At 47.6% G+C, this 13,695-nt stretch overlaps 1 protein-coding gene across 2 annotated transcripts in view; it reads right to left on the reverse strand.

Annotated features, from left to right (window-relative positions):
* The window catches only part of MICOS10 (mitochondrial contact site and cristae organizing system subunit 10), a 198,095-nt gene that overhangs the window by 36,438 nt on the left and 147,962 nt on the right, over window positions 1-13,695 (reverse strand). The window contains exon 2 of one of the 2 annotated variants that reach the window (XM_069610385.1): window positions 8,983-9,069. The exons of the other annotated variant lie outside the window; for it this stretch is intronic. Within the exon in view, the coding sequence (XP_069466486.1) occupies window positions 8,983-9,069 (87 nt within the window). The remainder of the gene's footprint in view (window positions 1-8,982; window positions 9,070-13,695) is intronic. 2 annotated transcript variants of the gene reach the window in all.

Consider the following 13,695-nt stretch of genomic DNA (forward strand, 5'->3'; position numbering starts at 1 on the left):
CAGGACACTCATTAATAAAATCTACTCACTAATACAAAACTGGATGGCCAAAAATAGCCTTGTCTCAACGATGACAAAACAGTTACTCATACTAGGTTCTGCATCCAAAATCACCTCCCTACAGCAGGTCTACTCATCCCTTATCATTGATGGTACCACAATCCCAGTACTTAAACAAGTGAAGACACTGTATACCTAGATGCCACCTTAACCATGACCAAACTAATCAACACCCTAGCCTCCTCCACCTCATATATAGCCAAACTCGCCTCCCTCAGCTGTAAATTCCTCTCTGCCAATAACTATCACACTAGCAAGAGCACTCCTACTCAAAACTGGACTACTGTAACATCCTCTTCCTAGGCACATCCAATACCAATCTAGCCAAACTCCAACTTATGCAGAACAAAGCCCTTCGAGCGGCATTAGGTATAAAAAAAAACTCTGATCACATTACTAATATCAGGAGAACTAATAACTGGATCCCCATTCAAGCCAGAAAATGGTTCAAACCCCTTAGCATCACCCACAAATTTATCACCAACAAAGTACCAAAATATCTCCTTAACGCAGTTACCAAGAAACACCACACCAGACTCCCCAGATCGAACTATAAGCGAAAATATTGACATCCACGAAACAAAAAAAAAAAGCAGGTGGAATCCACTTCAAATTTCTCGCCCCCAGGCACTGGAATGCCCTTCCCACTAATATCAAGAATGAAACCTCCTACCCACTATTCAAATAGTCACTAAAAACTGGCTTTTCAATCAATTCTTACTACATGAATACAGAACCTAACTAGCTCAAATGCCATGTGTATATAACCGTTATAAAGTGTCCTGTATTTCCGTATTCTAAGCTTGTATATTGCCATGGTCTAACTACGCTGTGCTACCTCAGCGTCTGGGCATATAACAAATGTAATAAAGAAAATAATAAATAAATCGGGTGGTTAAGTGCTAAAGGCTGTGAATAGGTCCAGCATCAACAAAATGGTTGATCCTCCCCTATCCGCAGCCTCTAGCAGGTCGTGTACAGCCAGGAGGGCTGTCTCCGTACCATGATAGGGACGGAACCCCAACTGTAAGCTGTCCAGTCTGTCCATGAACACCTCAAATTGATTACACACGACCTTTGCTAAAATTTGAGTCGGCCATATTAAATTAGCCACCGGCTGGTAATTCTTCATTCCTTCCGAATCCAAGTAAAATTTCTTAAGCAGTGGCTTCACCAACGCTTTTTTTCTTTAGAGCTCTAGAGACTTGACACTTGTAGTCACTTATTCACAAAGGTGGTAATAAATGATGAAGTTACTTTCTTACCTGGTAACGTTCTTTCGATGGGATGGTCCGACGACGTATTCCATATCTATGACAGGTAATGTCCACAGCTGTGCTGCTTCGGAAAATCTTTGGCGTCTGCACCTGCGTCGATGACGTCGATGCGCCGTCCCCGAGGACCTCCGACGTCACCCGATGTGATAAGTAGGACGCACGACGCCCATACCCTCTGTTAGTTTTTTCCCCAGAACGTGTGCCACCAGTTTTCTGCCAGTCAGACACACAAGGCCTTGCGGAACGCAAGCTGCAATCGCAAAAGAAATTCTGCAGCGGGGAAGGCAGGGAGGGAGCGATATGGAATAAGTTGTCGGACCATCCCATCCAAAGAACGTTACCAGGTAAGAAAGTAACTTGTTCTTCGAGGGGATTGGGTCCTCCGACGTATTCCATATCTATGACAGACTCCCAAAGCAGTACCAAGCAAGGAGGTGGGAAAGAATTTAGAATACAAATTTAGCATGCCCAATCAAATTGCGGAATAGAGAACTGCCTTGCCAAAGGCCAGATCTTGCCCTCTGATAGAATCGAGGGAATAGTGACGTACAAAAGTATGTACTGAAGCCCAGGTGGCTGCATCACAGATGTGACTAATAGGAACTCCCCTCTGCAGGGCAGTAGACGCAGCCACTACTCTGGTAGAATGGGCCCGCAAGCCAGCTGGAGGGTCCTTACCCGCTAAGCGGTAACACTCGGAGATAGCTAAAATAATCTTACGAGACAGTCTGTTTCGTCACAGCTTGTCCCAAACGCTTTCCAGCGTAACCAATGAAAAGTTGATTGTCCACTCTGACCCGGGACATGCGCGAAATATAAAAGCTCAACGCTCTCCGAGGATCAAGCCTATGGAGACTCTCCTCTTCCTTACCAGGATGTGGAGGAGGATAGAACGCTGGAAGAACAACCTTCTGGCTCAAATGAAATTCCGAAACCAACCTTCGGAAGAAAAGAAGGACGAACTCTAAGGGCAACCCTGTCCTTATGAAACAGTGAATGGTGGCTTAACTGAAAGTGCCTGTAACTCACTCAGCGAGCGGAAGTAACCGCAACCAAAAACAGTTTTCAGAGTTAACAGCCTCAAGGGGCAAGAATGTAAAGGCTCAAACGGAGCACCCATAAGAAACTTAAGAATAAGGTTCAAATCCCAGCCTGGCACCAGAAAAGGTGACAGAGGGAACACATTAGTGAGTCTTTTCAAAAACTGCGAAATTAAAGGAATTTTTTTGAAATAGGAACACTCTTCAGACGAGTGCTTAAATATGGACATGGATAAAAGCAGTGGCTGCGAACTCTCAAGTGGTTAATAACCACTGAACAGGTTATCAAGTCTGTTCTTTCGAGAGAGGGGCGCCCGCTACCTTTGTAGAACCATGGGAATGTCACATTGAAAAGGATCCACATTCTGAACTTTGCACCAGTCGCAGAACTTTCTCCAACGGTACAGAGACTTTGTTTCCGGCTGCCTGGCCGAGAGCAACACCTCCATCACGTCTTCAGGGAGGTCCCAATCCTTATACCTCAACCTTTCAGAAGCCAAGCGTGAAGATTGAGGGATCTGACCTCTGGATGGAGAACCTGAACCCCCCCCCCCTCCCGTGAGAGCAGATCGTCTTGGTAGGGAAGACGACGTGGAGGGCAGATGGACAAGTCGAGAAGGTCCGGGTACCACGTCCTCCAGGCCCACGCCGGAGCAATGAGGATCATCCGGGAACCGAACCTCCATAACCTCCGCAGCACTTGCGGGATGACGGGGACTATAGGAAACGCGTACAGCAGTGGGAACGACCACTCCACCACGAACGCGTCTCCTAAGGCTCCTTTTGGAGGAAATTCCCGCGAGCAAAACCTTTCGCACTTCCGGTTGACACTGAAGGCGAAGAGATCGACTTGAGGGGTCCCCCAAAGGGCGAAGATCTCCAGGAGAATCTCCTGAGCCAGCTCCCACTCGTGAGAGATCATGCTCTGCCTGCTCAGAGCGTCCGCCGTCTCGTTGTCGTCTCCGGCCAGATGAACAGCCGAGATCGAAACTTCCTGCTGGATGACGCAGAACTCGAGCTGCATCGCCTCCCTGCACAGCGGAAGTGACCCTGCCCCCCCCTTTTTGTTGAGGTAGTGCATGGCCACCGTGTTGTCCGTTAGAATCAGGACACTCTTTCCACGCACAGTCGGCAGAAAAGCCTTCAGGGCTAGCCTGATGGCCCTCGGCTCCAACAGATTGATCGAGTCTGGACTCTCGCTGACTGTCAACTCGTTGGCATGAGCTCCCCATCCCGTGAGGGATGCGTCCGTCACGATCGTCACCTCCGGCCAGGGCAGCCAAAATGGGGCCCCCCTTCATCAGATTGCCCTCGACGGCCCACCAAAGAAGGTCGCGGGCTACCGAGGACGGCACCTGAACAGGGTCCGACAGCCTGCCGGAGGACTGAGACCACTGGAGCTTGAGTGCCCACTGCAAAGATCTCATCCGCAGATGAGCCTCTGGCACCAGAAAAATGCAGGATGCCATGAGGCCGAGCAGTCTCAAGAACTCGGACGCTGGGAGATTCTGGGCAAACTGAAACTTTTGCACCATCTGCTGAATGTGAAGAGCCCTCACCCGAGGAGGAAAACACTGCCCCAGGGACGTGTCGAGCACTGCTCCGATGTACTGGAGCCTCTGCGTTGGTGTCAAATGGGACTTCTTTAAATTGAGGGAGAAGCCCAGCCTGTGAAGGGAGTGGCAGGTGACAGACAGATGATCCAGGACTTGCTCGGGAGAGCTCCCCCTGATCAACCAATCGTCCAGGTAGGGGTAGACGTGAATCCCCCTTTCCTGAGATGTGCTGCCACCACCACGAGCTTGGCGAGAACCCTCGGGGCAGAGGTCAATCCGAACGGCAGGACCCGAAACTGAAAGTGCGAGTCGCCAACCGCGAACCTCAGGTACTTCTTGTGCTTGGGATGGATCAGCACATGAAAGTAAGCATCCTTGAGGTCGAGAGACACCAACCAGTCCTGAAGTTGAAGGGCCTGGAGGACTTGAGAAAGAGTCACCATCTTGAACTTGTCCTTCCTGAGGAGTTTGTTCAAACCGCGCAAGTCCATGATGGGTCTCAATCCCCCGCCTTTCTTCGATATCAAAAAATAAGGGGAATACCATCCTTTGTTCCTCTCCGCTACAGGCACCAGTTCTATGGCGCCTTTCTCCAGCAGGGCTTGAATTTCCTGCGCAAGGAGCGGATCCGAACTCTGCAAAGAGAGGTTCCCTGGTGGATTGTCGTGAGGCCTCTGCCGAAAAGGAAGACAGTAGCCGTGGGTTATGATCTCCAGAACCCACACATCCGAATTAATGGCTTCCCACTCTACAAGATGCTGCGCCAGCCTTCCCCCAACCAGCAAACCATGGGACCTGGCCTCATGACTGAGTGGTAGCGGCTGGGACGTAGCCTGAGGGCAAAGAGGCAACTGCCCGAGCGGCCTTGGCACCTCGAGTACCTTTGTTTCCACCTCTGGCACTCTTACGATGGCCTCTGACTGCTAGCTCCTCTCGCTTTACTGAAGGACGAGTAATAGCGAAAGTAACCTCCCCTCCATTGTTGTCCCCTAGGACGAAAAGGCGGAGGTTGGCGAACTGCAGCGCCCAACGACTTCGCTGCAGCTTTGGAAGTCTGCAACCTCTCAAGGCTCTCGTAAACCTTGCTGCCAAAAAGGTGTTCACCGTCAAAGGGCATGTTGAGGAGCCGGGACTGCACATCAGGAGCGGACCCAGACTTCTGCAACCACGCAAACCTGCGCATTATGGTGCTCGCCGCCATGGACCGGCTGACACAATCCGCCAAGTCCAAACCCGACTGAACGGCATCCTTGCCATCCTGAACCATAGCAAGGAAACCATCACGTTCATCCCCTTCGGGAAGATGTTCAGCCGCTAATGCAACAGTTCCACAGATTGTGTGTGAAATGAGACAAGGCACATATGGAGTTGGCCGCCTGAAGCGCCATACCCCCAGAAGAAAACACTTTCTTCGCCCAGCCGTCAAAACGTTTGTCGTCCGTATCCAGAGGGATGGTAGGATACGACGCCTGCTTTGCCGGGGCCGTAGCCGCCTGCACCACCAAACTCTCCGGAGTGGGGTGCCTAGACAAGTAGCAGGGGTCGCTAATGGCTGGACGGTATTTACGCGACAAAGACTAGCCCACTGCCGGGAGACTCTCCGGAGCAGTCCAAGCCGCCGCCACCCTTCTCTGCAGAGCCATATGAAAAGGCAAAACCGGGTCAGTGGGTGGACCGAGATCAAGGATGTCTGAGATCATCCTGAACGAACTCCCTGGGGGAGCTGACCAACCCAAGTACTCTGTAACCCGAGACATAAGGCGCCGATATGAAGATTCCGCATGAGTGCCAGGCTCCGGCCGACAAAACTCCACCTCCGGAGAGGTGTCCAGACAACTGGCATCATGCAGCGACTGCCTCAGGTCATCAAACTGGCTATGGCCCGAGATAAGGTAATCTGGAACCGTAACCGGAACCAGGCCACCATCAGAGCCTTCATCACCCTCTTAAATGTACTCCAGGCGAGGAGAGGAAGACCTCTGTGGACCCAAGCAGTGCCGGACCTTAGCCATAGCCTTTTTAGGGGCAAACCCCGTGCCACGGGGCCCCTCCGACACCACCGCCTCTAAAGGCAGTCGAGGGCGCTGAACGAAACGGCACCGGCAGCAAAGGCGTCGAGCGAATCGGCATCGACATCAGCTGCAGCGCCACCAGCATCGGAGGTGTCGACACAGTCCTCTAAGCCGGAGCTCCGAGCGCGTCTCTCAACAACCTAGGCACAGACGGCATCGACCCCCCCCCCCCCTCGGAGGCAAAGCCTCGAGAGAAATCGTCAACAACCTCGGCGCCACAGGCGTAGACGCCTTCTTTGAAGACGGCACAGGATCACACGGTCTCGAGCGCGTCGAGGACCGGGACCTGGCACGGGCATGGCGAGAACAGCTACCCTTGTCCGAGCGGGACCTCTCCCGCGAACCGTGCCGACCACTCGTGCCCAAAGGCGTACAAGCGGAGTCTCTCGACCGGTGCCGACCGACCCCACTTGGAGTCGGAGACAGACCGGTGCCGTGCGATTCCAGAATCGCTAGCATCTGCTTCCCGAAGGAAGCACATTCCTCCAGTGTCGCTTGCAAGGAGGGATAAGCGACCCGCCGACGGGCGGAGTCCTCGGAAGAGGACGGGGAAGGCGACCTATGCCGGCACTTCCTGAAATGCCTCGAAGAGGCGGAGGAATGGCGAGAGACTCCTGGAAGGAGACCCACCGGACTTCCGACACGGAGAGTCACCCCTCGAGACATCTGTCGAAAGCCCCGCAGACCTCGACTTCCGGGGCTTAGACACCCGGCCTACCGACCGCTGCTTCTTCTTGCATTCCCGCAAGGCCTTTGCAGTGAGCGACTGGCAGTCGACAGTCATCCGTATCGTGGGCCTCCCCAAGGCACCAGAGGCAGGCGTCGTGCGACTCCGTGACCGACATCTTGGACCCACAGTCCCCGCAGTTCTTGAAGCCCGGACGCGGGGTTGAAGACGAGAAAGATATTGCCACGAACAGGTCTTCACAACAAACGGAACAGGCTCAACGAACCGAGAATAGAGAACAGCAAACTCCAACGAGTCGAGGCGTACCAAGATTCACGAAGCGAACACGTTCGCGGAAAAAACGGAACTGAGGCTATGGGCGTCGTGCGTCCTACTTATCACATCGGGTGACGTCGGCCGAGGTCCTCAGGGACGGCGCATCGACGCAGGCGCCAAAGATTTTCCGAAGCAGCACAGCTGTGGACATTACCTGTCAGATATGGAATACGTCGGAGGACCCAATCCCCTCGAAAAAAATATTACTCGCCAGACGTTTGGCTGTACATGAGTACCATCCCTTGTTCCTTTCTGCTGCAGGCACTGGTTCTATAGCGCCTTTCTCTAGCAGGGTCAACATTTCCGGCACAAGGAGAAGATTTGGAACCTTCAAAGAGTGGCTCCCCGGTGGATGGTTCTGAGGTCTCTGAATGAAAGGAAGGCAGGCAGTAACTGTGGGCTATGGTTTCCAATGCCCAAGCATCCGAAGTAATGTCTGGCCATTCTTTCAGATGCTGGAACAGCCTGCCTCCCACTGGTGTTTTGGGACTCAAGACCTCGGAGGTTTTAAAGCGGCTGATGGTAAGGATGCCCCTTGCTTGAGCTGGCTTCGCACCTCTGCCTCATCCACCACGAGGGAATCTACTTTGGCCTCTTTGACCAGACATTCCTCTCACTCTTCCAACTGAGGAGTAGCGGAAAGATCTACCCCTCCAAGGCGGTCCAGTGAGGTGAAAATGCTGAGGCTGTCTAATAGCACCACCAAGGATTTGGCTGCCGCCTTTGAGGTCTGCAACTTCAAGGCTCTCGTCAGCCTTGTTGCCAAAAAGGTGAGACCAGTCAAAACAGCATATTGAGGAGTCTGGATTGTACATCCAGCGCAAATCCAGACAACCACGCAAATCTGCATATTACGGTTTTCCAAAAAGTTCTTGGCTATGGCGGTTGGGTCTAACTTGGCGACATTTTTCTAATAGTTGTATCCTTATATTCAAAGGCAGTTATGTTGTATACCAACGGTCGCGTCTCACTGGGTAACATAATCTCACCAGGAAAGAACAAGAAGCCCTACGCAAATTGGAGACCGACCACTCCATAGTAATCAAAGAAGCGGATAAGGGGGGCAATATTGTTATTATGGATAGAGAACATTACATTAATATGGCTATGAAACACCTAAATATCCCGGGTTGCTATGAAATACTGTCTGGAAATCCGATTAAAGAAATTACACAGAATTTGGAATTGAAAATCTATGATTGGCACCGTAAAGGTCTTCTTACGGATAATGAAAGGAGCTATCTCCTAGTCAAAAACCCTACCACACCAATTATGTATTTCTTACCGAAGGTTCATAAGGATTACGACCTTATACCGGAAGGCAGACCGATCCTTAATGGAATTGGCTGGGCAACGGAAAACATTTCACAATATTTAGATAACATCCTAAGACCGAGAGCCATGAAATTGAAAGCGTATCTTAAGGATACAACTGATGTACTCATCAAGCTTAAATCTTGGAGTTGGGAAAAGGATTGTCTACTAGCAACATTGGATGTAAAGGCACTGTACACATCGATTCAACACACATGGGCACTAAAAGCAATTGACCATACCTTTAAGGAGGACTCTGCATCAATGTATCACCAGATTCAAATGTTAAAGGAAATGTTGAAATCTTCTTTTGAATACAATATCTTCAACTTTAATAATACATACTTTAAACAAATAAAGGGAGTTGCAATGGGCACCAAATATGCCCCTGCCCTAGCTAACATTTTTATGGGCTTCTTTGAAGATACAATTATCTATCAGGACAAAGCATACCGAAGAGAACTTGTGCATTGGTTCAGATATATAGATGATGTTCTAATATTATGGAAAGGAACAGAAGTGTTGTTCAGAGAATTCCTGAACAGGATCAACCACAACGATATGGGAATTGAATTTACAGGTGCATGTGATGCAAAAAGTATTAACTTTCTAGACCTTACAATCTATATAGAACAAAACCAAATCAGAACATGTACATACAGGAAGCCCACGGAAGTGAACTCCACGTTACACGCAGCAAGCTGCCACCATAGACCGACCATCCGGAATATACCGTCAGGGGAATTCCTAAGAGCAAGAAGAAATTGTCAAAAAAATGAACACTTTGAAGAAGAATGTAAGTTACTAAAAGCAAGATTCTTGGATAGAGGATATTCGGAGCAATGTGTCAGTAAAGCCCTGAACAAAAGCTTATCGATAACACAAGAGCAAACGCTACTACCAAAGAACAAGGAACCAGACCAATCTACCATTGCATTTATAACTAAATACAGTAGTGACCAAAGGACCTTAAAAAGAATTCTGGCCAAACATTGGTATCTTCTAAAATTGGATGACAATATTGCTAACTATGTGGATGATAAACCTAGGATCATTTTCAAAAGAGCGCAAACTTTGAAAAATAAATTAAGCCCTTCAAACTTACCGGAAAAACCAGATAGGGAGGGAACATCCAATTGGATGAAAATAACAACTAACGGTTTCAGAAAATGTGGGACATGCACAATGTGCAAATATGCACACCCAAAAACGGATGAATTTTGCAGCACCAACAATAAGACCTTGAAGATAAGACAATCCATCAATTGTAGGACAAAATATGTGGTCTATGGTATCATTTGTGTGTGTAATTTGATCTACATTGGAAGCACGATCAGAGAACTTAGAACCCGAATTAGAGAACACCTGGCGAAGATTGGGAGTCAAGATCCAAAACTACCGTTGGCATGTCATTGGCAAGAGAAGCATCAAATGGACAATAAAGCAGACATCAAGTTTATTGGTCTACAAAAAGTGACACTAGGAAGACGAGGAGGAGACAGGGAGAAGAAACTAAGACAAACAGAGGCAAAAATAATTTGCAAACTGAATACCACGAACTTTGGTCTTAACACAGACAATGAAATGGTGTCTTTTCTGTAGTAACTTGTCTCACTTTGTACATGCAGATATGATTTGAAACTATGACATTGTTATCGTGAACATTATCAAAGGAAAAAAGGATTAGAGATTTGCCCACTATATAATGTTAGTTGCCATTAGCATACACTACAGAAAGGGAAATAGTAACTGGGAAGGAATAAGGTCCCAGACCCGCCCTTTAATATTGGGCATTACTAATCATAATAGCCTCCAGACTGTGGTTGAACAAGCATTAGAAATACTAAGCACAATAATATATTAAAACTGAAATAACACTAAGAAGGCAATCATGTATGCTGATAATACATCCGGCCTCCTCACAAATCAAGTGTAATATGCCTAAGGAAACAGGCATGGAGGCTTGACAATCTATTTTGAAGTACGCATAATAGAAGCGAAGTACTTATCTTTTACTTCGAACTTTTCTTAAAAAAATAAAAAAATATTATAAGACGTTTAACTTATTTTTGAGATAAAATGTACATTTAGTGCCAATAACCTCAAATAAGAGAAGTGAACAGTGTAAACTGTGCTAGAATTCATGGTTAGTGGGGAAGGACATTACCATAGGTCAGCTACCATAGCAACACTGGGCTAATTACTATATACAGAGAGGACGCCAACATGGCGCCCCCTCGAGATTTTTTGCAGACGCGATCAGACGCGGAGACTGAGCCAAGGTAAGAGACCATCTAAAAATTCAAGATTTATATAAGAACAAGTTAAAACGGGTACGCGATACGGGTACACGCACAGCTGTCATCTGGAGGAGTCCGCACTCCGATATGACGCATTTTTGAAAACCGATTATATTGGTAGTGACAATAATACGTAACAGTTTACCTAGGTACAGAAGTATCTTCGACGTATTATTACATTCCACAGTCTGATGGGATAAATGTGATGATAACATATATATTGTCTTGAATTCATGAATGGGTCAAAGGAATGACACTTAGAAAAATTTTTCTCCTATTCATAGGGATCTAACCCATCAAAATGATACAGGGGCATTATAGAACTCTGAAGGTAAAATACTTAACATTACCTATGGCCTTAATGGATGCATAATAATTAGCACAATTCTAACTAACTGTTTACGTATATTTTTGTATTCCTTACTTATCCATCCCCTATCCCCACCCTCTTTGTGTCTGGCTTTTTATTTCTATTTTTTATTTCTATTTTTTTCTTTTATTTAAATCCGATTAACTTCAAAATGGATTGTATTTGAAATATAAAAATGTGAACTTTTGTATATAATGTTTTTTCATATATATTTTTCATATATATTTATCTATTTTTATTAACATATGGTGCTATGATAGGATAATAGCCCTGATTTGAAAAAGGTCTGAAGGCAGACCGAAACACGTGTCATCTTTAAAGGGCACTCTGTACGAAAATAAATATATTTCAGTATTGAATATTGGGCGCAGTCTCCTTCTGGGTTACCTTACCTTACCTGCATATTACGGTGCTAGTTGCCAATGCTCTGCTGATGCGGTCAGCAGAATCCAGACCCGATTGAAGACTCACATGGCTTCCTTGTAATAGCCAAGAACCAGGGTCTTTCCTCCCCCTCGGGAATAGGCTCTGCCGCCATCAAAATACAGTCCCATAGAGAATAAGAATTTTGCTAGGGCACATGTGGAGTTGCCTCAAGAGTCATGCTCCCTGCAGAAATGAAATTCCTTGCCAATGCATCTACTCTGTCGTCATCCCCATCTGGAGGGATAGCTGGATAAACTGCCAGCTTGGAATTAGCCAGTTGCCTGTACCACCAAACTCTCTGTAGTGGGGTGTTTTGATAACTAGTCGGGGTCACTACTGGAAGGGCAGTATTTTTTTGGTCAGGTTTCCGTTTATTGCCGGATTAGTCTCAGACGTCTCCCAATTTGCTGCCACCCTTTTTTGGAGAGCGATATGAAATGGTAAAATAGGATCCATTTGCAGACCCTCATCAAGGATGTCCGTCAGATCATCCTGTTCAATGGGGAGGGTAGGCCTACCCCAACCCATAACTTTAGACATTAGTGGTCTATATGAAGCATGTGCATGCTCACCAGCTTCAGTTCTACCAAAATTCAGCTCTGGTGAGGGGTCTATGATAATTTACAATTGGCCAATGGGGTAAACACCTTTCAAACTAGAATCTTCCGAAATAAGCCTGTACCAAATCAAAAGGTGCATAATTGTCTGATGGCTCATTTTTCTCAATTTGAGGTGAGATTTGAAATACTCTTTCCTTGGTAAAGGGATATACGTCTTGTCTGTGATAGGCATCGATGGCTTAAGAAGCTGAACTTGGCGGTCTAAGTGTCGTCAAAACGTTTTTCAGCTTCAATGACGTGGAGGTCGACAACCTCCACTCATGTTTGGATTTATGGCTCGAAAGATCCTTCGGTAACTTGTCGAGGCCTCAGCAGCTATCGTGAGGATCTGGCCTTTGTCCCTCCCGGGCATGCAGGATTTGGTTTGATCCCTTTCCTTAACGGCTTCTTTGGAAGTCGCAGTAAGAGCATGACTTGCCAAGGGTTGTTGCTTTTCAAATATTTTTAGCAGTTCAGATCTAAATGCTTCCCATTCGGCAGGTGTGGAGCTTTTCATGGGACAAGATACCCTCTCTGGGGAGGTGTCAGATGACGAAATAAGCAACCTGTGGGGCCCCTCTTTCCAGGAGTGGTCGTAGCCACTCCTCAACCTTGATCTTTCAACCTTTTTTCAGGGAGACTCGGCTCATCGGACAAAGTTTTTGTCAACAGGGTAGTTGATGGGGATTTCTACCTACCACAAATTTCCCCTTTTGCTCCTTCAGAGCCTTTCCTGTCATTGATGGCATTTGGAGCAGGCACAGGTCCTATGCTCCACCCTGAGACACCACAGACAAACTGTGGGTCGGTTAACGACATCTTAGAATCGCAGTCCAGGCACTTCTAAGCCGGTCTTCGGGGTATTAGGGGTTGAGGAAGAAGACATTGTGAAGATTTTTAGAACAAACAAGCATGCCGTAGTTTCCAAGAGGTTGCTTACTCGGATAAACTGAAGCCAACGGGCGCTGCGCGTGCCATATATACCTTTGATGTCATTGTACACGAGACAGAGGCCCTCAAGGGACATTGAGTCGACCGCATCAATGCACAGCGCCCTCTGCCGAAATTCTTTTCCCAAGCAGCTGAAGCTGGATATCGATTATCAAAGATGAGGAATATATGTGGGAGGACACTCCATTCGAAGGGGTGGGCTGAGGGTCTGTTTGGGGGGGTGGGGGGGGTCACCTGTGCTTATAATTGCTCTCACAATTTACTGTGCTTGGTCCTGTGCACTTGTCAATATGTTGGTAGTGCATGCCCACACTAGGATATTACATGGATGGGCATATGAAACATTGCATAAGGCTGGAACTGAGCATGGGAAGGTTGTACTGGTGTGCATCTGGTGGCAGCACTCGGCACAGGAATTTGTAGCTCAGTTTATGCCACTTGCTGGGTGAAGGGTTGAGGTTACTTACAACCATATAACGACCGAGAATAGTCCAATGGTGCTGCTGAGCCCTCCAGTTTACTAAATACAGTGATGGGTACAAGTGGTCCGCCTGTGCAGATATGACAAAAAAACAAGATAGCCAGACGAGTGGAAGTATTAGGTCACCTCAGAGGACGTACCTCTTGACTACCCTTCCCAGTTCGCAATGGGTCCCGATTTGTTTTCAGGGTAATTACGTATCCCTTTGGTGTCAGGCTAGTAACAGCACAGGCAGCTAAATCGAAC

Source organism: Ambystoma mexicanum, chromosome 8 (genome assembly GCF_040938575.1).
Source record: "Ambystoma mexicanum isolate Mex_15411 chromosome 8, UKY_AmexF1_1, whole genome shotgun sequence".
NCBI lineage: Eukaryota > Metazoa > Chordata > Amphibia > Caudata > Ambystomatidae > Ambystoma > Ambystoma mexicanum.